At 40.1% G+C, this 24,488-nt stretch overlaps 2 protein-coding genes and 1 non-coding gene across 3 annotated transcripts; 2 read left to right on the forward strand and 1 right to left on the reverse strand.

Annotated features, from left to right (window-relative positions):
• The first annotated feature begins 979 nt into the window (after positions 1-979).
• pfdn2 (prefoldin subunit 2) lies at positions 980-4,781 on the forward strand. The gene is made up of 4 exons (XM_033651865.2): positions 980-1,110; positions 2,829-2,917; positions 3,224-3,347; positions 3,602-4,781. The coding sequence occupies exons 1-4, from the start codon at positions 1,030-1,032 to the stop codon at positions 3,791-3,793; spliced, it is 486 nt and encodes a 161-aa protein (XP_033507756.2). The 5' UTR covers positions 980-1,029; the 3' UTR covers positions 3,794-4,781.
• Positions 4,782-6,058: 1,277 nt separating this feature from the next.
• On the reverse strand, positions 6,059-6,140 carry trnas-gcu (transfer RNA serine (anticodon GCU)). The gene has a single exon. It is a non-coding gene; the product is annotated as a tRNA-Ser (tRNA).
• Positions 6,141-6,303: 163 nt separating this feature from the next.
• Positions 6,304-13,377, forward strand: b4gat1 (beta-1,4-glucuronyltransferase 1). The gene is made up of 2 exons (XM_033651787.2): positions 6,304-7,801; positions 10,323-13,377. Exons 1-2 carry the CDS (start codon positions 6,698-6,700, stop codon positions 10,512-10,514), a joined length of 1,296 nt encoding a protein of 431 aa, XP_033507678.1. The 5' UTR covers positions 6,304-6,697; the 3' UTR covers positions 10,515-13,377.
• The last annotated feature ends 11,111 nt before the right edge of the window (positions 13,378-24,488 follow it).

Below are 24,488 nucleotides of genomic sequence, written 5' to 3' on the forward strand. Positions count from 1 at the left end.
TGACTTTTTTATTGATTAAAATATATGCATATAGAGTAAGAAAGAAATATACGTGGTTACCATTGTTGCCTGACAGCAAGAGAGTTCCTGGTTCAAACCCAGGGTGGGGAAGCCCCTCTATGTGGAGTTTGTATGTTCTCTCCTTGTCAGCGTGGGTTTTCTCCAGGTGCTCTGGTTTCCTCCCACAGTCCAAAGACATGCAGGTTAATTGGTGACTCTAAATTGTCCGTAGGTGTGAATGTGAGTGTGACTGGTTGTCTGTCTCTATGTGTCAGCCCTGTGATAGTCTGGTGACCTGTCCAGGGTGAACCCTGCCTCTCGCCCAATGTCAGCTGGGATAGGCTCCAGCCTCCCCGGGGCCCCCAAGAGGATAAGTGGTTATGGAAAACAAATGAATGAGAATGAACCTGGGGTTCATATAAAATAATATGATTAATACATAAAATAAATCAAATTATTCCGCAGTTCAGATGATTATCTCAAATATTTTTCATTAAGAGTCAGTTGTTTGGATGTACTTGTCTATATAACATGTTTTCTGTAGAATTTACTTTAATGGATATAAAATATTGCCAAATTGGCAAAACACATTATGTATACATGTAAAAATATTTAAAAGGCACATGTCTAAATACTAGTGAAAATGCATCCTACATGTTATTTAATAAATAATTAACTAAATTTAATAAATTAATTATTAAATGAAAAATGAAAAAATAAAAAATAAAAATTATAAATTAATTATGTAATTATTTATTAATTAAATAAATAATTGACAGTCTTTATCTACAGTTTAAAAACGACAGTTTTCAAAAACAAACAAACAAACAAAAAATGGCACAATATTGACTGCAAAATTTTATGGGAAAAAACTTGAAGTCACAGGTTCGAGTCCGACCCGTGGCCTTCACTGTGTCACCCCCTCTGCTCCCTACTCCGGCTAAACTGGACTGTATTTCCACACAGGCGCTCGCACGGACCAGCCCTGTACATCCTGCCCGGGGTCCTTCTCAGCAACACCCTTCCAAGATGGCAGCCAACAGTAGCAGCACGGGTAGCAAATCCAGCAACCCCGCCGGTGGGAAACAGTCCGGCCCGTCAGCCGAACAGGTACCGTCACCTCCACCTCGGGCTGCTTTAGTCGGTACACTCGCCGCCGTTAGTGGTCGGTCGTGTCCGGTGAAGCTAAAGCCGCTAATCTGACTCATAACTAGCTAATGCTAACTTTAGCTTCCCCATCGCCATCCTCCGGCCGTCATTCTGCTTTCTCACCACAAAACGTTACAGCACAGTGAGCCACAGTGAAGCTGTACATGTTATTTACACCTAGAGTTTAGAGTTGGTCACTGGTTTGTGCTTCTAATAAACACTTTAATAGGGTTTAGGTGCATTTAACATTTAGTACACGCTTTTAAAGGCATGGTGTGCTTTGGTGATAGCCTAGCTGCAGTTACAGTGTGAGAAGCTATTTTTATCACTGAAGACCACCCAACCCTGTAACAGTAGTAGTGCCTCTATGCAATATTAAATTAAAAATCAGAGTGTCTACAGGTCCTTAAAAAGTCTTTAAATCTCTTAAATTCAATGTAACGAGAATAAGGCCCTAAAAGTCATTAAATGGTCTTAAATTTGAAATCGTGAAGTCTTGACCACTACAAACATTTCATGTAATATCATATATCCATCCAATATACAGTATGCTTTTTTTCTATTGATTAATAAATTCATCTTTAGTCTCAGACAATATTAACATGGCCCCAATTCTCTGATTTCCCAACCAACAGTCCAAAAACAGAGATACTACATGTATTATTATCAAAGACTTAAATACAACCAGTATTTGATCATTCTGAGATGCTGGAAAACGTGATTTTTTTTTGTTGTTGGCATTTTTGATTTTTGTCATTTTTCAGACAGCTTGTTTCGTCAGAGCAACAGTCAATAACCCAAACATTTAACATTTACAGTGACATGATGTAGAGAAAATTAGTAAATCCTAACATTTTAAAGGCTGAAACTGGTGCATATTTTAGTATTTTTGCTAATAATAGTAATATGGTAATAAAATTATTTCAAGGAGAAGTCAGTTGCCAGAATTCTTGCTGATTAATCTGTCGACCAACTAATTGATTTATTATTACTAATCATTTCAGCTCTAGTTCTAGTAAGTAAGTAAGTAAAATGTATTTATAAAGCGCTTTTCACAGACATAGGTCAAAACGTGCTTCACAAGGGCAATACACAACAAGAAAGAAATCACAGAGCCACGTAGTTAAACGTGCTTAACTAGCAAAACTATTTGCACACACAAAATAAGAAGAATTCACACTACACAACAACAATACACAAAATTTGAAAAAGCACACCTCTGGTGCATACAAGTTACCCAAACACCTGTCTGAACAGGTGTGTCTTAAGCTGGCTTTAAAAAGAAACCACAGAGTCAAAAATGTAGGTGCTACGGCCACAAAAGCTTGATCACCACATGTCTCAAGGCGAGCGCGAGGGACAGAAAACAAACATAGCGTATTTGATCGTAGAGAGCGAGCTGAAGAATACAGATGAAGTAGTACTTCAGAGCAAGCCTGACAGCGTAATGCTCTGTGAGTAAGAATGAGAACTTTGAGCAGAACTGTTGCAACTAATTTCTATCACAGCTTACGAGTCAATTTTCTGACCAACAGCCATAAATTTAAAGTAGTTAATTTATAAAGACACACAAATGAAGTGTAAGTAGTAAATCGTGACATTCACAACTGAAATTATTTCACTACAGCACTGAGAAAAACTAAGATTATTGTTGCTGAAGGTGTGTTTTTGTGTGACAGGTGGTGGCAACATTTCAGAGGATGCGTCAGGAGCAGCGCAGCATGGCGTCTAAATCTGCAGAGCTGGAGATGGAGATCAACGAGCACAGGTTGGCAGCAGATGTTCGGCCTCTGCAGCCTTTCTAATTCACCGTCTACTCATTTTATATTTGATCAAGAAAGAAATTTCTTATAACAATTTGCTGCTAAACCAGCCACCATAGTTCTGATATTGCTGAGTGTGCGTTAGCTTTGATATCTTGTTAACTCCAAACAATGTAATTATGTCCATGGCCACAAATAAGTGTCATAACTTTAAGTTTGGGTACAGATACCAGACCAGAAAGCTAACATGCTAATTGGATCTTTTAGGCGCTGCTTTATGTTTTTGACGACACTTTTTTTCCTCCATCCAGCCTAGTAATCGAAACCCTGAAGGAAGTGGATCCTTCCAGGAAATGCTTTCGTCTAGTCGGAGGAGTGTTGGTGGAGAGGACTGTAAAAGAAGTTCTACCGGCCTTGGAAAGCAACAAAGAACAGGTGATGGATGTTTTAAAAAACCTTGAAACAGATCAACAAATACAAAGTGCCATAGTGGTTAATTGTTAGAGTCGTACTGTAAAGGTAACTGAGGCTATTTCAATTTAAATTTGATACTTGAAACGTCAACACTTTTTTTTACAATAGCTGCCTACATGTAGTCATGTAATCCCAAGTCAGACGACAATTTCAGGCACGAATCTAAAGTTTCATTTAGTAGAAAATGTCTCACTGTTTCCCTTTTCTCTCCACAGATCTCCAAAATAATCGAGTCCATCAACACACAGATGCAGACGAAAGGACGGGAGCTCACAGAGTACAGGGAACGCTACAACATCCGGTTGGTGGGAGAGGGCGAAGGAGACACACAAGGCCAGTCGGCAGCATCTTCCAGGGACAGCGAAGGAGGCGGGTCTAAAAGCGGAGCGGGCGTTTTAGTGTCATAGTTTGTACTAATGGGGGGGGCGACCGTAGGGCCTTATGATTTCTACAGTACTGAAAATATGGTTGGAGTCACAAAATCTAGGTTCCAAAAATTGAGCTTTTTCATATGTTGAATTTGGTTTAGGAGCTGGGTTAAATTTCTGCTTAACATGCTGCACTTGGTAGTGACATACTTTGCAACAGACGCAAACTCTATACTATACGTAGTGTTCTGCTTACATATGTGGGTGCTAGTGCGTGTAAAAAAATAAGGCTGTTTGTTTTACATCTGCCTTTCAGTGATGCTGACTCTTTTTTTATTTCTGAAATATTGTGGCATAAATTAAACAACTACATCCTGAGTACTTGTTTTAGTCTTACTCCCATTTACTCCCATTTTTCCCACACAGTTAGTAAATATAGAGAAGATCACAGGACACACTTTTGCATTTTATAAACTTAAGATTTTGGACTAACAACTTTAAAATGAGGAAAAATAAAAACTGATTTCATTGGGCCCTAACATAGGTTAAGCTTTGCAAAAGGTCACCCTTGCCAAGGCAGCACAGGTCCTGGAAGGCATTTTGATATCGTATTATGAGCATGAACAAGAGGTTATACTGTAAACATGTCACTATATATCTAATCTATCAGCTTTATTCACTCTCCCTCTATTAAACATTTCATCCACGACTCATATTACTGTCTCCACATGTGAGCCATGCTCAGAGCGGCTGCTGGTTTGTTTCATGTCAGGTCAGCTATTATTGTTCAGCGGCCAATGAAGCGCTACCACCATAAACTCTATAATAAAGTCCCGTCATTGAGAATAAAAGTCGTCATATTCTGTTTGATCTGTTACACATGAGCTTGGTCAAATTAATTTTGTAACTCTGAAAACTGAGGAAATGCCGACTGGGACCTGACGTGTGCTGTCTGCACTGTTCATGTAGTCGTCAAGACAACAATGTTTTTGTTAATGGTCATGAATTAAAGAATGTCACAATTGTGCTTTTTTGTGTCGTGTCATAAATCCTTGTATCTGTACGCCACGGCCTTCTCAGGAGGATAAACCCATTCAAGCAGTAGTCCTTGCAAATTAAGGTTTAAAATGTGTTCATACTACCACAGCCCTTGCTTGCATTATTTAAATTAGGCATGATTTACATTCATGGTTTTCTGAGGAATCAGGCATGGATTTTTTTTAAAGAATCTTACCTCTATTTTTGGCATGGGTTTTGGATGACAAGGATTTTGAAAAATTCAACTTAAAGATAGACACTGCATAAAATAACCAAATGTAGTTTTGTTAGTTATCAAGATACACTGTAGTAAGTGCAGCCTGAGCACGGCATTTTGCTACCTTTTGTACCCCAAAAGCTATTAATCATTCGTGCAAAGCAGCCCCTCTACTTAACTCTGTTCCCCATGATGCGAGTATGTGTGTAAATAATATTTGCATTCAAGGGTGTGTGACTTAAACATAGCAGTGATTTACAGTGTTGTTATTTTGTTGTTTTACGGAAATTTTTACACAGACCATTTTGGGATGCCCATCTTTTTTTTAAAATCAAGATCAAGATTAACTTTATTGTCCCACAGAGTGGAAAATTTGTCTTGGCCTACACCCATACTGCAGCCACAGAAATACAACATACACCATGGTACATAGACAAATCAACATTATACCCAATGTAGCAACAGGATTCACAAAAAGATAAACAAATAAATAACATCATATGCGGAAAAATATCTCTCTAAAAATGCAAATCAGCAAATCTGGCCATTATTTTTATTTTTTTATTTTTTTGCTTATTTTTATGAATAGAAGTGAATGCTAATACTTTGTCATATTTATTTATACAGTGAAGAGTCCAATGGTCCACTCGCATGTAATTATTCCGCAAAATATGGCTACACATGTTAAACAGGTACATAGTTAAATAGTTTGAGCTGTAAAATCCTTACTATTATAATTCTCATGACATTTTTTGACTATTTTGTGGTTAATCTATTCATTTTGTTTTATTTTTTCATTTTTGTTTTGTAGTCTTATTGTGTTTGGTTGTGTTTTGTTCCTTTTTGCCTTGACTTTTTAATTTTACATTTGTTTTACTCTATGATGTAATGTTTGCTTGTATGAACCTCAGGAACAGTGGCTGCCACCTTGGTAGTGACTGATGGGCATCCAAATAAATAAACACACTAGACATGATATACAATTAAAAATAAAGTAGATGAAACACTAGACATGATGTACAATTGAAAATAAAGTCAAAATTATTTTGCGACGAGGATGGGATTCGAACCCACGCGTGCAGAGCACAATGGATTAGCAGTCCATCGCCTTAACCACTCGGCCACCTCGTCCTCTGATCTACAATAGGGTACCATATACTCTCTTATAGATCATTTGACATATTATACAATCATTTTATTTGATTTTAACAGCCTCGCTTTGTTACATAACCCGACAAAACAGTGGCAGTAGCCTTTTATCCTCACGTGTGACCGTTAGCATCAGTTTAGCTAACAGCTTTAGCTACAGCACCAAATTCGGTGGCGCCTTTACTCCGGACATTACGGTTATTACGTATCTACATGCGCCGCTGTCGTAGCAGCAGCAGCAGAATGGTAACAACCGGGTTTCTTTTTGATGGCGATCACGGCAACTGGATTAGATCCGTCTTTTTGCTCGCGCTGTCGACAGCCGTGTGAAAATATGGCGCAGTTATGCCACTAACCAGCATAATATGAAAGTACTCGTCACAGCCCAGTCGGCTGCAGTGTTAGCATTGTGGTAGCAATGTGTGTAACGTTAACGTTAGCTGGGACAGAAATAGCCAGCCCTCGTTGAAACAGCAGCCTGCTCCTGTGTTTGGACCTGCTTTGTGTTCACTAAGTGGCCGCTTTGCAGTCTCTCTGGGATGCATCTCTCCAAGAAATGCTCCGTCTTCAAAGTGGTGCTGAGTGCTCTGCTGATAGTGGCGCTCCTGCAGCTCATATACCTGTCCTTCCTGTCCAAGTTTCACGGTAAGCAGCAGCGCTACAGATACTCCGAGCTGTTTGGAGGCTCCGGGGGCAAGAAGAATGGGCACCCCGAGAAAAACACGCGGAAAGAGCGTCTGAGATACTCGCTGTCCACTGGTGGGATCTTTGACAACAGTGGGCAGTACCGGGTGTACAAGAACTTGATCAAAAGTGATTTCACCACAAACCAGAAGCCAGGGTCCGACCCCAGCTCCAATGTCCTGGCTTTAGCCACACACACAACCATCAACAACCTGCATCACCTGGAGTCTCTCCTGGAGAGGTGGCAAAACCCTCTCTCTGTGGCCATATTCGCACATGGGCAAGATGTCAAGTTTGCCACGGCTCTGGTCTACGCTCTCAGCTTCTTCTGCCCTCAGATTCAAGCTCTGGTGGACTTCCACCTGGTCTGCCTCTCTGGAGAGATGGCCAGTTTCCCTGAGCAGGACCGTGAGCACTTTGCAGGGCTTGAGGACTGTGCCGCTGTGTTCTCCAGACTGGAGACCCACAGAGATAAATACAAGAACTACGCCATCAGTGGGAACGTCTCCTACCCCAACAACCTTCTTCGCAACGTCGCCCGAAGTGGCACAGAGTCCTCCTACATCCTGGTCATTGACGTCGACATGATGCCAAGCGCTGACCTGCACCAGCAGTTCCTGGCCATGATCACGAGACGAGAGCCAATGAACGATGAGGTGTTTGTGTTGCCTGCCTTCGAGATCCGCCACGCCCGGAAGATGCCCGCCAGCAAGGCAGAGTTGGTTCAGCTCTATCAGGTCGGCGAGGTCAGGCCATTTTATGAAGAGCTGTGTCCTCGCTGTCAAGCCCCGACCAACTACTCTCAGTGGGTTAACAGCCACGTTAGAGGGACGGGCACCCTGGAGGTTGCCTACACGCTCACCTGGGTGGACCCCTGGGAGCCTTTCTACATCGGGCCCCACACTGTGCCCCTCTATGATGAGAACTTCAGGCAGTATGGCTTCAATCGCATCAGCCAGGTTTGTACAACTTCAACATTTATGTGTGATAGTTCACTCTTTGGAAACCCTGGTTTGATATATAATTTTACCAACCTTGTTCATCCAGTCTCTTCCTCTGACTAAAAGTTATATGCAGTTGAGTGTATTCTCATTCTGGGGGAAACACTGTACTTGGCACACAGCAGCACCATCCTGATGCAATCCACTGCAGGATTTTTTTTGCATATAAATACACTTTGACGAAAGTCTCAAGCTGAATCACTATTTACTTCTCAGCACACATTTTCTTGACTCACAGGCTTTTTCCTCCTCTGTATTACTGTTTTTTCCCAACCAACTGTCCCAAATCCGAACATATTTAGTTTATTATCACTGAAGACTAAGAAAACAAACACATATTCACACTTGAAAGGCTGCAACCTGTGAAATTAGCTTTTTTCCTGCTGTAAAATGACAGGATTAAGGGAGCACATGGAGGCCACTTTACTTGGCACATGGAGTGCTACTGGGCCTGTAAAACCTGTGATGTAATGGCTCTGTGGCTCTGAAGGGGGCTTCTGGGAAAATAACCCTAATCATATCATCAGGGTCATGGTGGGCATAATTTGACAGAAAGCCGGTGTTACAAAATGGGGGTGTGGAGTGCAAAAGAGCCCTTTTTACACAGATCGCATTATAGGGCTGCTGCTTTACACCGCCTTTACTTTGTTACATGGAACATAGCAACAGTTGCATCATGTGTGATTTTAGACAGCATGCTGGCATGATGAGTGTGACGTTTAACACAACAGCATCGGTCTGTAGTGTAGCAAACAACCTATGTATCAGCAGCACTTTATAAGCAATAACAATGGCATAACAATCATTTACTGTCTCTGTTATATGGAGGCTGATCTCGTCCTCGGCCTCGAATGGTAATGAGTCCCAGACCTCATTGTTTTCTCAATTTGTGGAAACTTTCAGCTACTGTTCTTCTGCTTTGAGTTAGCTGCTAACTGCTTCTAGCTGCTTTTAAAATCTCCCACAGTGGGTTGAACGCATAACACATTGTGAAAACATCACATTTGTCCCGCCCATGGTCCCATCCTGCCGACTGTCCCTTTAACACTGATGCTGAGTCGGCACTGTTGCTACCTCTGTTGAGACAACTCTGTCCCCTGATTCCACAATCGTATCTTTTATACAGAACAGAAAGTGTAAAAGGGGCTATGGATATTTTACAAGCATTAGTAGTATTGAAGAATACTACTGAGCTGGATTAGGGGAAGCATAAGATCCAATGTTTTCAGGGTTTGACCCACACTAAGGGCTAACAGTCCGGATATTTCTGCTCCTGCTGCTTTGTTTTGACCTCTCACAGGTCCCCCAACTTTATGGAAGGACATTACTGAATCAGTGGAATGCCCCTTTAGTCAACAATCAAAATTGCTGCAAATTAATTCAATGGTGATCAACAAATTAATTAATGGACTTATTGTTTCAGCTGTGGTTTCTCCTTGCCTTCTCTTTATCTACTTCCTAAGTCCTCCGTCCCTACTGTGGCAACTTCTCCACACCCTGGTTGATCTCCTCTCCCCTCACCGCCTCTCTCTGACACCTCTTAAGCCTAGTTCGCGAAGAGACTAAACCATTTTAGAACACTGCAGGAAAAAGTTGCAGCAGTGTGAACTGGCCCATCTCAGCTCAACTCAAGCTGTCTGATGGTGTCGCCAGTGGCGGGTTTGAGAACGCAGTTGGTATCCAGGTTGTAGCGCTTTTAGTCACTTGTCAGCAGATGCCGTGTTTATCGCATTTTCTGACAGCAGCCCTCCACCCCGAAGTCTGTTTCATTCACATCCCCTCGACTTGTGACACGTATGTTGGTCTCTGTGTCACAGTGTCGTGTTGGACAGTGGGTCGCTGCTCCTGCAGCGGGCATGTCAAACACACATACTTGTACAAACAGTCGTTACTTGTACCTGAAAAGCCGAAAATTAGAATGGGAAGTGCAGAGAGTCTTTGCTATGGAGATGATACACCATCTCATCTATCAATTCAATCAATCAATCAATCAATTTTATTTATAAAGCCCAACATCACAAATCACAATTTGCCTCACAGGGCTTTACAGCATACGACATCCCTCTGTCCTTAGAATCCTCGCAGCGGATAAGGAAAAACTCCCCATCTAGTCATAATGGTGTAAAGTGGCAGGTTTCATATCGTTGCACACCGGCACATTGTAAGTAGCTGCAGGTTTCGACTCGTCACGTTGCATATTTTTGGTCTGAACTGGACTTTACCTCGTCCCATGATGGATGCTGTCCATACTGTAGTTGTACCTTAATCATCACGTCTCTTTGACCTTTCTTTTACTCATGTTCCTCTTGCCATATTCCTTTAACATATTTCATCTCTTCCTCCTCGTTTCCCCTCTGTCCCTCCTGCCGCCACCCTCCTTCTCACCTCCTCTGCGCTCTACACAATCTGTCTTGTCTCATCACATCCCACTTCCACGTCTGCCTTCTCACTCTGTCTTGTCTTTCCCCTCTCCCTCCAGGCCTGCGAGCTCCATGTGGCCGGATACAGGTTCTCTGTGCTGAGCTCAGCCTTCGTGGTGCACCGCGGCTTCAAGATCCAGGGGGAGTTCCATGCCAGGAAGGACGAGGAGAACAAACGCAATCGGGTTCTGTTTCGCAACTTCAAAGAGGGCCTGAAAACCAAATACCCATCCTCCAGCCGACGGTGCTGAAACAAGATGAGGCCCGTACATCCCGCCTATCCCGCCTCTATCTGTCTCTAATGAAATCACTCTCCTGCTGAAAAGACGGATGTACATTTCTCTTATTTTAACCAGATTTAGCTTTGAGTCAGGCTCTCTCTGCCCAAAACATCCCAGCTTTTTTTTTGATTTCTTGTATTGGCGGCACAGTGAGCGTGAGAGCGTCCTGCTAGTTGGGACTGAAAGTAAGAAATGGATCATTCAAGACTGGAAAACTGGCCAGCAGCTTTTTCTAAAATCCAATGCAAATCTAAAATCTAGATGCCATTCGATCAATGTTCATATTGTAGCATATGAGGTACATTTTCTATTGTAAAACACAAACACAACAGAGAGATATCCTAAGAAACAGAAGTCCTAATATCACAGTACTGTAACATGAAGTAAAAGGTCCTGCATTTCATGACAGCTGATCAAAGATCGCCTTGTTCCAAAAAGTCCAACTGAAATCACAGTCATCTCTTTATGCAGTCAGAAGTAATGTCAAATTTATAGTTATTCCTTTTTTATTATGAAAAGGAAGAGTGTCTTTCTATCCCAAAGATAGAACTGTGTTACAGCTTAATGCAAATATGATTTGAAATGACACAATATGGCTGCCTGTATGCCAACAAGATTTTTTCCACTGGACACATAATCCCACTAACACCCACTAACATCTGACTTAAGTGGGAAAGGTTACAGTCAGCATGTGGAAATTGATGGGAATATGACACCTGGGTGGAAACACTAATTTTCACCCCTTTTCTGGTGCAATGACATGCTGCCACAAATTCTGTCCATCTCTGTCCAAGCAGTGCTCGAACATCGTTGCAAATTAGTCAGCAGCGAGCATGACTACGACAAAATCAAAGTCACATACCGTAACATAGTCACTGGCCTCCATGCGACTTTATACTCTTTACTAAACTTGTTTACGGCACGTTTGTGACATCGAACGTGACTACAACTACAATGATTAATCGATTATTCAATTAGTTGTCAACTATTAAATGAACTGCCAACCAATTTCGTAATCCAATTATCGGTTTGATCAATTTTTGAGAAAAAAAGTAAAAATTCTCTGATTACGGCCTCTTAAATGTGAATATTTTTTGGTTTCCTTACCCCTCTGTGATAGTAAACTGAATATCTTTATGTTGTGGAAAACCAAGACATTTGAGGGCGTCACTTTGGGAAAGACAGATCAATATTTTTAACCATTTTCTGTCATTTTGTCAACCAAATGCACAGTTGGTTAATCCAGAAAATAAGTGAGAGATTACTCAACAATGAAAATAATCGTTAGTTGCAGCCTTAAACATGACACGCCATTAAAATAAACAGAAATGCAAATGGATAGGGATAAATATTGCCTATTTATTGCAGGTTTTCCCACATTCAATCAAACGGCATAATTGTGCTAATTTTGGTGGAGAAAGAGTATAATTCTCCCTTTTTAGTTTCTGATTTATTTCTCAAAGGAGCAAACAAGACACACAGTTCATAGAGCAGATATGTATGGTATGTGTGCTGTAGCAGGGGGGGAAAAATCAATTTCAGTTGGACTTTAAATTCTGGCAGGGTGTCCACAAATATCTGGCCTGTTTCCAGACATTTTTGTCAAATATTTGCAGCTGTTCAATAATAATTATGGTGCAAAACAAAATGGCGGTTCAGTCTAATTATCAGGCTGACTACAAACCCAGTTTTTCATAAATGTATCTCTTTATACTAAATGCTTGTGTCTTTTAAATGCTGTGCCAATCAATGCTGTGGTCCGACCACCAGATGGCAACAGGCACTTGATTGAGTGCCGTGTTGCAGTTTATTTTAGCCTGAAGTGAGTGTTGGAGACACTACAGCAGAACACATGGATTACACAACGCCTGTGTTGTTTGGCGCCCAGGGGTATAAAAATTTTCAGCGCCACAACTGTCAGCACATTTCATACGTTCTCAGTCTCCTGTGAGTGCTACAGACTGAAGAGATTACTCACACGTTATGAGGACAATGAAGCACTGGGAAACTTTACCTAGAACATTATACGACACTATGATTTCACCAACACTGTGGAGAACTACTGTATTATAACACAGAGGATCTGACGCTGGTAGTCAGCTAGATTATCTAGAGTTGGGAGGTTTCTCCTGAGTTTATGATGGGGCCAGTGGGCCACAGGTAGAAATGTAGCATGAGTAAAAATACTGCACAATCAAAAGCAGTGTTGTCAAAGGGATTTCTGTGGACATGTTTATCTCAACACCACTAGAAGATAGCAAATTATTGATCTTAAACATATTATTCTGTAACCTCCTGGTACATACAGCACATACAGTATTAAACCTTGCTACCACTCTTCTCATATAAGCAGTACTGCAAAGTACGCATATACAAAAAATATTTGGTTACTTTTAAGTGTTCAGTTGATATGTAATTGTTGATTTTGAGAGATTTAAATATGTTTGTGTTTATGATATATTTATTGTTAAATGTTTTCCTTTGACTGGAATTCGTTGAACCATTTTTTTTAAATGACCCCAAGCAGGAAAACTGTAGCACGAAATTGTGTTTGGTGCGGAAAATCATGTTTGGTATTAAACTATTTTCTTTTTTTTTTTTTTTTTTTAGAAACACTATAAAACTATTTTTATTTGGTATTTTTGGAGTGAGATCAGTTTCAACAAATTATCTTGTGCGATGACGTGGTGTAGTGTTTTAGTTTCACGTGTCTTTTCCTTACTTGAAAATGTTTTTGTTTTTTTTTGTATTTATTTTTTCTTTTTGTGATCAGAAAATATAATGCCTGGTTTGTATTGGTGGAGTTTCTATTAAACCTATTGGCTGACTTTTATTTGACCCAAAACTGTCACTTGTTTGTATTTTTAATTACTATACAAGATGACTGTTCTGACAGTGACTCATCGGCCGCACATCGGTATCGACCAATACTCGGCTTTGTTGACTGCCACAGGCCTACTGGCAAATAAAATGACATTCACTGTTGGCAGTGGCCGATGTTTTTCTGTTGTGTCGCATCAATTTTGCACAGGCAAAAAAGTGCAGTAAACTCCTATCAGTGCCTCCGAGAACGCACCCTGTTGTTTCCCTAATAATGCTACATTGTGAATAACTTATCCATCTTGACATCGGCAGGAAGTGAGCTAGTTAACGTGAGCTGTTAGCGGCCACAACTAACTTCTGACGGAGGTTGCACTGAGATACGTTATGATGCATTCAAGCTCTATTAGGCAAAGGTAAATTATACGTTCTCATATGTGTTCAAATGTAATGTAGAAATTTAGTTTTTGGCAAGAAACTTGAATAAATACAGGTGTTTGAAGGAGAAATTTGTTGGTGTTTTCACAGCAATATGAAACGTAAGAGAGGGAATTATGATATATAAATGTAAAAGAGGGTTATAGTAACGGTTGTTTCATGAATGTGTATGATTGACTTTGTGCTCATCAGAGGTAGAGTAATGAAAACTGAATGACTTTAAAACAGTTAATATATTTTTTATGATGAAGATTTCTTTGTTTTCCCTGGCACTAAACAAACAAACAAAAAAAATGGTATCGACCATTGGCCAAATTGTTATTTTAAATATTGCTATCAGCCCAAAATTTCACAATGGGTGCATCCCTAACAGCTACTAAACAACATCCTCCGTCATCAGAGAGCTCTTTGAACACTTGGAATTGCACAAATCCAATCAACAGTGTTTCTGGAAGTATCACTTAAATAGGAGACGAATAAGCTGAGGACAGGACAGGCCAAGAACGACAGAGCCTGATGTAGATAAAAACATGTTCCTAACAAACATAATACAGAAAATTTGAGCTTAAATTGTGTTTGAATGTGGGAATTTGTAGTTCTGACGTGGTGGGTCATTCACAGCGAGAAAAACTCCAAGATATCAGTGGGAGTATCGTTCACCAAGCACTTGACACAGTTGACATTAACCTGTGGTGTAACTTGACTTAAGATGAGGGTTTAAAGGCATCCCTGCACCAGGAGCATGTGGTGGGTGATTACAGGGTGAGGCGGGCCAGCATCCAATTAAAAGCTCCTATTTAGTAATTAAGATCTGCTTTAACGTGAACTTTCAGGAGTTCTCAATCAGGCTCCAGTTTGATATCAATCATTTCTGTAGTGGCGACCAATCAGTTAAACCACCTGAATAACCGATCAGTATGTCTGAAGAACTATTTTTCATTATATCCTATTAAAAATATCTCTGCGTGACAAAAGTTTTAGAAAGTTGACGCAGCAAATTAAAACCATCAATATCTGTGTTTTTGTAGCGTTAAAGTTGCCAAAGTGTTGATCAGTGAACCGGCCATCTGTTGGCAAAGTAGAGCACGTGTGACATTCGGCACTTGACAACTGTCCGAGGCACTCTGGCATTTTGTGGCTAAGCCTGCATTACCGGGCTCAATAATGAGCCAGGCACGCGAGAGCTAGCTGCACGCAACTCCATGACTTTAGATTGGCTTTCATTGGGTACAACTGATCAGCAACCACCTGATCGAGTCGTCGTGTGTCATTTGTTAAAATCTGGCACTTTTGCTTTCTGGCCGACGAATCACGCCTTCGTCCTCAAGGTTGTGCTCTACTTAAATCGAGTTATGAGCAAATCCTGAACAAAATTTTTAGATATATTCTGGAAGATTATTAATCCAACTAAAAAGACTTTGTCTCATGTTGTTATTGAAGTTTTTTCCACTCTTCTTCGAGATGAATTTTTCTGATAATGTTCCTGTAAAAATACATAAATTAAAAATACCCCTTTAAGTAGCTCTGTTCCTGCAGCACACAACTCTTTAAATAAGCTGTTGGTATTCGACCATCAAGATGTTTTGTCTACCCGTGCTGTTCATTTTCTTCTCCCCATCTCCCCCTGCCCTGGGTGTTAATAACGTGGCAGAAGGTGCGGAAATGTAGAGGGGGGGCTGGCTTGAATGGATCAGGCGAGGCAGGTTTGGTGAGGTAAAGTGGGGTTATATCGACAGCTTTGGGGAGTGGAGGCTTATCTGGGTCAGGGAGCTTTACGACATAAGCAATTAGGGCTGCCCTCTCTTGTGTACGCTAGCAGGAGGGAGGCCTCCCGCCATCTAGATTAGCTGCCCTGCTAAGGCCAGGAGCGCTCTGCGGCTTCTGGACGGTGGAGGAAACCAGCTGGAGGGCGAGATGAGCAGGCGGTGGGGGGGGGTGGGGGGTTCCTCAGGAGGAGGGAGGGCAATGAGAGCAAGGGGTCAACATGCAGGCGCTGTAGACTTACAGGCCCTTCTGGGTCAGTGAATGGGTGAGAAATGAAGGAGTCAATGACCCATGCTGACGAAAGGAATTCGCAAAATGAAACAAGGCTGCACATGAATTGGTTGTTTGCCCACTGTAGCATGTTGAACAGCAGTTTAAGAAGAAAGGACCACAAAGGGTGTTTACGCCACTCAGCTTAACATCTGTGATTTCTTTTAATGAGCCACTTGACTGGAAGGATTTGCAAGTGATTAGGCCGAATGGTTTAGAGAAATGGTTGAAGAGATCTTTACAATCATCGAATGAGTCATTTGTTAACTGAAGTGTCTCAAAGGGACATTTAGGCTACATCCACACTTGTTTTAAAATGCACAACTATTGCTATGTTTATGCCTGACGTCCACGCTAGTCTGTCATTTTGAAACCACTACAACTAAGACTTTTGAAAACTCCAAGTTTCGTTTTAATCGTAAAAATGATGACTTTAAAAACAATGACACACATATTCGCGTTTACTTCCCGATTGGGTCCAATCAGTCACGGAGTATCAAGCCAAAACATTATAGCCAGGCCTGCACACCTTTTGTGATTTTATCCTAGTTGTGTGGGTACTCTTTTCCTATAGCCATGGCTTCCTCCAGCAATGAATAATAATACTCCCAAAACCACTCTGATATGTAACCCTATTTGCTTTGCATCGACTCCCAATCTGTTTACCACCACCTTGACCGGCTTGTGTCACTTTCAGTAACACTTCCACCTCATCATCAGTCCAAGCAAAGCAATCTCTGGTTTTACTTTTCGCCATCTCCATAGTATTTTCTGTAATTAAGCAACCAAATGCAGAGTAGACAATCTGCTTCCTGTTTTCATTAGCATGCACATGCCCAGTGTATGTGAATGGCCATGTTGGATGCATTTTCAGGCCTGTTAATAGAATAAATTACATCAGATTACAGAGAACTAGATTACAATTACATTAGTGTGGATTTGCTACACAGAGATTCAGCAGCTCTGTAACAAATGTCTCTCACACAAAAAATAAACTACAAGTACATTGGCATAGAGAAATAATGTAAAGTTCCACAATATGTAGACAATACTTTAAAAGACTTTACTGCTACTCCCTAAATCTGTCCATTCAGGTTGGAACCAATGTAAATTTCGTTACAGACACCACATGACTGGAGTCTGGTGTTAAGACAGGTTGGCGAGGTCCTGAAATATGTAGGGCTTTAGCTAACGATGATTTTCATGGTCAGTTAATATCTTAATTTTTTTGTTTTATTCTTTTATAACTGGTTAGCTCTATTAACTGACAGAAAAAACAACCTTCATGATTTTCTAGATTTCAAAGTGACGTCTTCTTATTGCTTACTAGATTTGACCAACCATCCAAAACTCAAGTGTATTACAGCATTACACATTACAGTTTTATGCTGAATTTCTAGTATATATTAACATACTTTTTAGCTTTTCCTTGTAGTGTTCTTATTCTGTGTTTTACATTGCTTGTTTTAGAGCTGTACATTTTTATTCTGTATTTTTGTTCCATGTTGTCTGTCTGTAACTTACATTGCTGCCTGTCTTGGTGAGGACACTCTTGAAAAGGAGATTTTTAATCTCAAGGGGTTTTTCTGGTTAATTAAAGGTTCAATAAATAATAATAAAAACTGAGACAAGCAGGAAATAGCCAGTTCTGATTAATTGTTTTGTTATTAGAAAAGCTGTGAGATAAAGGCCTAATTTTTCTCTGTTCTTTTCCTATCAATAGCTTCTTATTTTATTGAAACTGTGAGGGTTGAAAACCCACTTAGGGCTGGGCAATAGATCACTGTTACACAGATATCGTGGTATATCTTGGTATAAGACAAGACATAATCTTATATTTTGTAAATTACAATATCACAAGTGTTGTCTTTTTCTGGATTTAAAGGCTGCATAACAGTAAACTGCTGTAGATTTCCCAACTTACCAGACTGTTCTAGCTGCTTTTCTTATTTGACTTTACCCACTTAGTCATTATGGCCACCTTGCTGATGAATACTTATCAAAAATCTCATTGTGTCAATATTTTGTGAAATCATTTTCAATTAATCTGCCATACAGTCAGGTCCATAATTATTTGGACAATGATACAGTTGTCGTCATTTTGGCTCTGTACACCACCACAATGGGTTTTAAATGAAACAATGAATACCTGCTTAAAGTGCAGACTCTCAGCTTTCATTTAAGGCTTTTTTCAAAAATGTAATATGAACCGTGTAGGAATGACAACCATTTCTTCACACAGTCCCCCAACTTTAAGGGCTCATAAGTATTTGGACAAACTAACATAATCATCAATTAAACAGTCAGTTTTAATACTTGGTTGCAAATCCTTTACAGTCAATGACTGCCTGAAGTGTTGGACACATAGGCATCACCAGATGCTGGGTTTCTTCCCTGGTGATGCTCTGCCAGCCCTTTACTGCAGCCGTCTGCACTTCCTGCTTGTGTTTTGGGTGTTTTGCCCTCAGTTTTGGCTTCAGCAAGAGAAACGCATGCTCAGTTGGATTCAGGTCAGATGATATGACTTGGCCATTGCAGAACATTCCACTTCTTTGCCTTAAAAATGTCTTTGGTTGCTTTTGCAATATGCTTCAGGTCAATGTCCATCTGCACTGTGAAGCATCGTCCAATGAGTTTTGAAGCATTTAGATGAATCTGAGCAGATAATGGTGCCCCAAACACTTCAGCTTTCATCCTGCTGCTCTTGTAAGCAAGACAAGACTTCACTAGAATAAATACAGAGGGTTTATCACAAGATGCAAACCATTGGTTAGCCTTAAAAATGGAAGGACAGATTAGAGTTTGTCAAAAACCATCTAAAAAGCCTGTACAGTTGTGGAACAGCATACTATGGACAGATAAAACAAAGATCAACTACCAGAATGATGGGAAGACAAGAGAAGGAAGAAGGGAAGGAACTGCTCATGATCCAAAGCACACCACCTCATCAGTGAAGCATGGTGGAGGTACTGTTATGTCATGGCCATGTATGGCTGCCAGTGGAACTGGTTCTCTTGTATTTATTGATGATGTGACTGCTTACAAGAGCAGCAGGATGAAAGCTGAAGTGTTTGGGGCACCATTATCTGCTCAGATTCAACCAAATGCTTCAAAATTCATTGGACGATGCTTCACAGTGCAGATGGACATTGACCTGAAGCATACTGCAAAAGCAACCAAAGACATTTTTAAGGCAAAGAAGTGGAATGTTCTGCAATGGCCAAGTCATATCATCTGACCTGAATCCAACTGAGCATGCGTTTCTCTTGCTGAAGCCAAAACTGAGGGCAAAACACCCAAAACACAAGCAGGAAGTGCAGACGGCTGCAGTAAAGGGCTGGCAGAGCATCACCAGGGAAGAAACCCAGCATCTGGTGATGTCTATGTGTCCAACACTTCAGGCAGTCATTGACTGTAAAGGATTTGCAACCAAGTATTAAAACTGACTGTTTAATTGATGATTACGTTAGTTTGTCCAAATACTTATGAGCCCTTAAAGTTGGGGGACTGTGTGAAGAAATGGTTGTCATTCCTACACGGTTCATACTACATTTTTGAAAAAAGCCTTAAATGAAAGCTGAGAGTCTGCACTTTAAGCAGGTATTCATTGTTTCATTTAAAACCCATTGTGGTGGTGTACAGAGCCAAAATGATGACAACTGTATCATTGTCCAAATAATTATGGACCTGACTGTATATTTCCTGGAGTGACTGATGAATTGCAGCTCTGATGTTAAAATATAGCTTCTATCTGTAAAACAGCTCACCCTCGATCTTCTACACACTCCTCTACTCTACCTTGCTTTCTCACCTCTATACCCTCCCCTCTTCCCTTCCTCATCCATGTAAAGTGTGTGATGTTACATATTAATTACAGGCAGGTGACCATGGACAGTCTGTAACAGATTGTAACCACACGCTGAGCACGTCTCTCTCCAAGATGCAGCCATCCGTTTCACTTAAACAAGTGAAGGCTTAACCGCCATCAATGCCAGCTTTGGGAGAAGTTTACCTGTCTGCTTACTGAAAAAAGCCTCTCAGGCAAAGGGCACGCATATCACTCTGCCTCTAAACCTGGTGTTCCTGGACGCCCAGGCTGCCCGCATTTTAAATGTATCCCGCTAAAGCCAGACTATCCGGGCTGGAGGACAGAAGTAATGAGACGTGACACTGCCCGGGGGAAAGAAAAGGAGGCCTAACAGATATAGGTAATCCTTTTCACCAAGCTCTTAGCCTCCCACCCCTGCTGTCACATGAGCCCAGCGGGAATAGACTCAATGGATGTGTACACAAATATACACACACACAGGTGAGTATCATTAAAAGTCATCATCTTTACATATACTACGTTAATGGCGTGCTGTGCTGCGGAGAATCTACACACCACAAAGTGATGCACTAAAACATATGTCCTCCACCACTCGCACACACATTGTACAGTGGCTGCTGTGTCCACGGTGAGTTAATTCTGCTTCAATCGATCGATGTCATACAGTAACAGATGATGGAAGCTATGATACAATTACCCCAGTGTTTACACAACTCAAACTGGGTGTATGACAACAACATCTCACAGATTACCTGAAGGATTTCACTCACATCTACATGCTTTGCTGCAACAGAATCAAAAATGGATTTTTCTTCCCTAAAATTACATTTTTTTTTTTACCAAAAGTAGCTCTAAAGAATCAAACTGATTGATTTTACTTTAAAAAAAGCAACAGTTTTTGCTAACTGGCCACTTACTGTAGTTAATATACTTAATATAGCCGTTGTAATTCAGGAGATTAAGTGGGATTTATATGACAGATTAAATTTTAGTTGAGCTGCTGTATCAAAGGATCACACAACATGATAAAATCAATATAAGCTAGTAGTGAGGGTGAATGTGTGTTTTCACTACATTTTTGTGAATTTTAGCAGGTGCCAAGTCAAGTCAACGGCAGAATTACTGAATAATAGCTAAATAGTAATAACATGAGCATGAGAGGTGACATAGATGGCCGATTCATTTAACTGTAAGCAAACACTAACATAAAGACAAACTGATTCCAAGCAGGGTTTGGATGTTAAGGCTGAAGCAACAAAAAATCCAAAAAGGCTGCAGTTTGTTTGAGTCTCGCATCACTTCTTGTTAGTACAAAAACAAAAAGTTTTACTAATCTTGTCCAGTATAGGGATGTCTTGTCAATCAGACATTGCTAGGTACCAGAAATACTAGCAGAGTAAACTTTTATTTAAATTTAAATTATTCTTATTTTATGCAATTCCGTTAATAATCAGGCACATTACCTAAAGAATTAATTTTCTAAAAAATACTGTTTTCAATAAATCTAATTGTTAACTTTTATTTAGTGGGCTAACATGCAATTTTAACGATGCATGGAGCAAAATAAAAGATGCGATTAATGATTTCAGATGGCTCTTAAAATATACACAATATTTTTTCGGACAAGTTTTAAACTTATAGATGAAATTGTGCTTAACTTTGACTGATTTCTGAGTACTTTTAGACACTAGTCTAAGTTAAAACTTCTGTTAAACATCAGGGAAATTAGTCGTTGGGATCATCCCAAGTACAGTAACTGTAAAAATGGTATACCTTAATAATTAATGTGTAGTTCCTGTCAGAAAATTGCTTCATTAACATTGAATGACCTAAATTCTACACAAAACTGCTGAGCTTATTCAATCCAGCTTTGACTACAGTATTTACCATGGGCCATTGAGCCATTGGGCCATTGTATCAGTTACTCACCCAGTGTTATGCTGAATATGTGAAGAGAACTGTTTTTCTGACATGCCTCTACAACGAACGAATAATCCAAAAAAGGAGAAAATTGTTCATGAGTTAAATTTATGGGGTTTATATTCAACAAAAACAAAACTATATCAAAACATCTATTCACAAACTCTCAAACAATTTATGCAGAATAATCCAAGTCTCATTTATCCAGTCGTATGCTCAGTACTTCCCAAACACAAGCATTTTCACCAAAACGTTGCTATTTAAAAAACTGCGCAAGGACTATTAAAGCACCTGGGGTCTCATTCATAAACATTCATACGCAAATAATGAGGCCTGAAAGAGGCGTACGCCACTTCCCACGCAAAAGCTGTGATCTATAAAAACAGACTTGATAGGAGAAACTCTGACCTATGCTTACGAACATTTTGGAGATGGGAAATTGGCGATGTAGATGGTGAGGTGGAAGCCTGATTGGAGAAATTGTTGAGTAGTTTTTGGCACACGCCATTCTTGGCTTTTGTCTGTATGTGCATTTTTATTATGGATCCTACACATTGTTTTATAAATGAGACCCCTGGGCTGTTGTTAAATGTGGTCCCCTGTGACTTTCAAGAATTTTTTTCTGTTTTTGGATTCTTCGTTCACTGTGGAGGAGTGTGAGAAAAACAAAGTTTTCCTTATAAATTCAACGTAACACTGGGTGATTAATTGATATACAAATGATCAGTTGGAGGGTGAAGTATTCCTTTAAATATTTGCCTAACTGAACTTTAATTTGCTTCAGATACCAAACGAAGTATTTACAATCACATGCATTCAAGTATCTGATGTGTGAATGTTTTCATATTTCAGTGCTTGTGAAAGACGATGCTCTCATTAGTCAGTGCAGCTCAGGGGTGACACATCTTGACAGATGCTACTATAAACAGGGGGCTCTATCCCCCCATGTTTTCAGACATGAGCCTATAGAAAACACACATAGTGACCACTATAGGAGTATGTGTCTCTCCTGTGGCCACCCCCTCCCAACAGAAAGGTCACCAACGGGCACGGTGTTTATCTGAGTCCAGACATGATCTGCTGGATTTCAAGTAATGTAGTACATCTTATATGCCCCCCGAAGACTTTGGTTGTACAGTATTCACTATCTTATTCAACTGTTAAGTGCAGGACCTATAGTTCAGTAACCCACTTATTATAGTCTTATCATAGGAGTGTTAATTATTGTGGATAAGTCACTATGCATAGTCAAAGAGAAAACCAAGTGCTTAGAGCTTCACTTGAACATTTCTTCTCCCACCCTAACTAAGGAAACTATTGTCTTGGACACACAGTGCCCCAAATTCCTGCAAACAATTGTCACACAAAATCCTCAGGGGGAAACACACCCCTCCAACACACCACTCTGCGCTTGGCCGCTCATGATAAAACTGCCCATATTAGCGCCACGCCCATGCAGACACGTATCCTATCTTACAATCCCATGTTCCCGCCTTCCTCTACAATTTCCCACCTGACAGCTGAGCAGTCTTTCAGTGTCAGCAGCACAGAGGTCGAGGATGGGCCGGGCTGGGCCGGGCTGACCAGAGAGGATCAGGGGGACGTAAGTCACCAAAGCAGGAATTAATGAGTATTATAGTATTAGGTAAGAATAAGTCCCACCTTAAATCCTTCAGGATTCCTAAACAACTCCAGTAACACCTGTTACATATGATGATGGAGGGAAGCAGAGGGCGTGGAGGGCTTTATGATGAAGCATGACAGAGGGTATGAATATTAGGCGATATTCAAGTAAAATAAATAAAACCTTTTTTCATCACAGCAGGAGACAAAAATACTGCTGGCTTGTTTTTTGATTTGATTACAAACTCAGGCATAGTTTGTAATCAAAGGTATCTACTGTAAGTACAAGCTGCTGTGATTTTGTTTCATGTCAGAAAGTCAGAGCAATAAAAATCAGAATAATGAAAGCTTTACTGAATCATTAAATATACCCATAACAGCAGCTGAAAGGGACAAAAGTGAGTCGTGAGAGGTGAAACTGATGTTCATACTCCTGGTAGTGCTTTAACACAGACGAAATTAGGGCTGCAACTCATGATTATTTTTGTCGTCAATTTAAATGTTCATTATTTTCTCAATTAATCAATTCGTTTTTGGTCTATAAATGTCAGAAAATGGTGAAATATGTCAAAGCCCAAGCTGGTGTCTTTAAATGTCTTGTTTTGTCCACGACCCACAGATATTCATCTTATTGTCATAGAGGAGTTAGAAACCAAAGAATATTCACATTTAAGAAGCTAAAATCAGAGAACTTTTGACTTTTTTTTAACTTTTTTTTTTTAATTACCCAAACCCATTGAATCAATTACTAAATCAATTACCAATTGATTTAATGGTTTAAAACTAATCAACTGAATGATTAGTCACTACGGCTCTAGACTACACAAGATCAAATCTACAGTGCTCAATCAATCAAAATAAATAGTTTTTAGTTTAGGTACCCTACATTTGCCTCAAAGAAAATGTAAGATTAATTTATTAAATACTGGACATATTAAGTGAAGTGGAGACTACTGAACCACATACAATAGATTTAAATTCTCCAACCTTTATTAGTTTTTATCCAATATAATGTGCATCAGTTCCTTTAGCCTGGTGTTAACATTAAATTAGTTTTGTCATTAGGTCAAAGATGTTATGTATTTCTTAAAGCTAGAAAAAATTAAATACACACTCAAGAGTCCTCTGAAAAATGTCTCGTCTTGTCTCAGCCTGTTACGTCATCTACCGTGTCACACAGACGTCCAGCTCTCAGTATTCAGAGCTCTATGACCACAATCAGACAAGAAAACAAATAATCCAGTGCGAGCAGTGATTCGCCGGGCTATTTTTTAAAGGCT

This window comes from Epinephelus lanceolatus, chromosome 22 (genome assembly GCF_041903045.1).
Source record: "Epinephelus lanceolatus isolate andai-2023 chromosome 22, ASM4190304v1, whole genome shotgun sequence".
Classification (NCBI taxonomy): Eukaryota; Metazoa; Chordata; class Actinopteri; order Perciformes; family Serranidae; genus Epinephelus; species Epinephelus lanceolatus.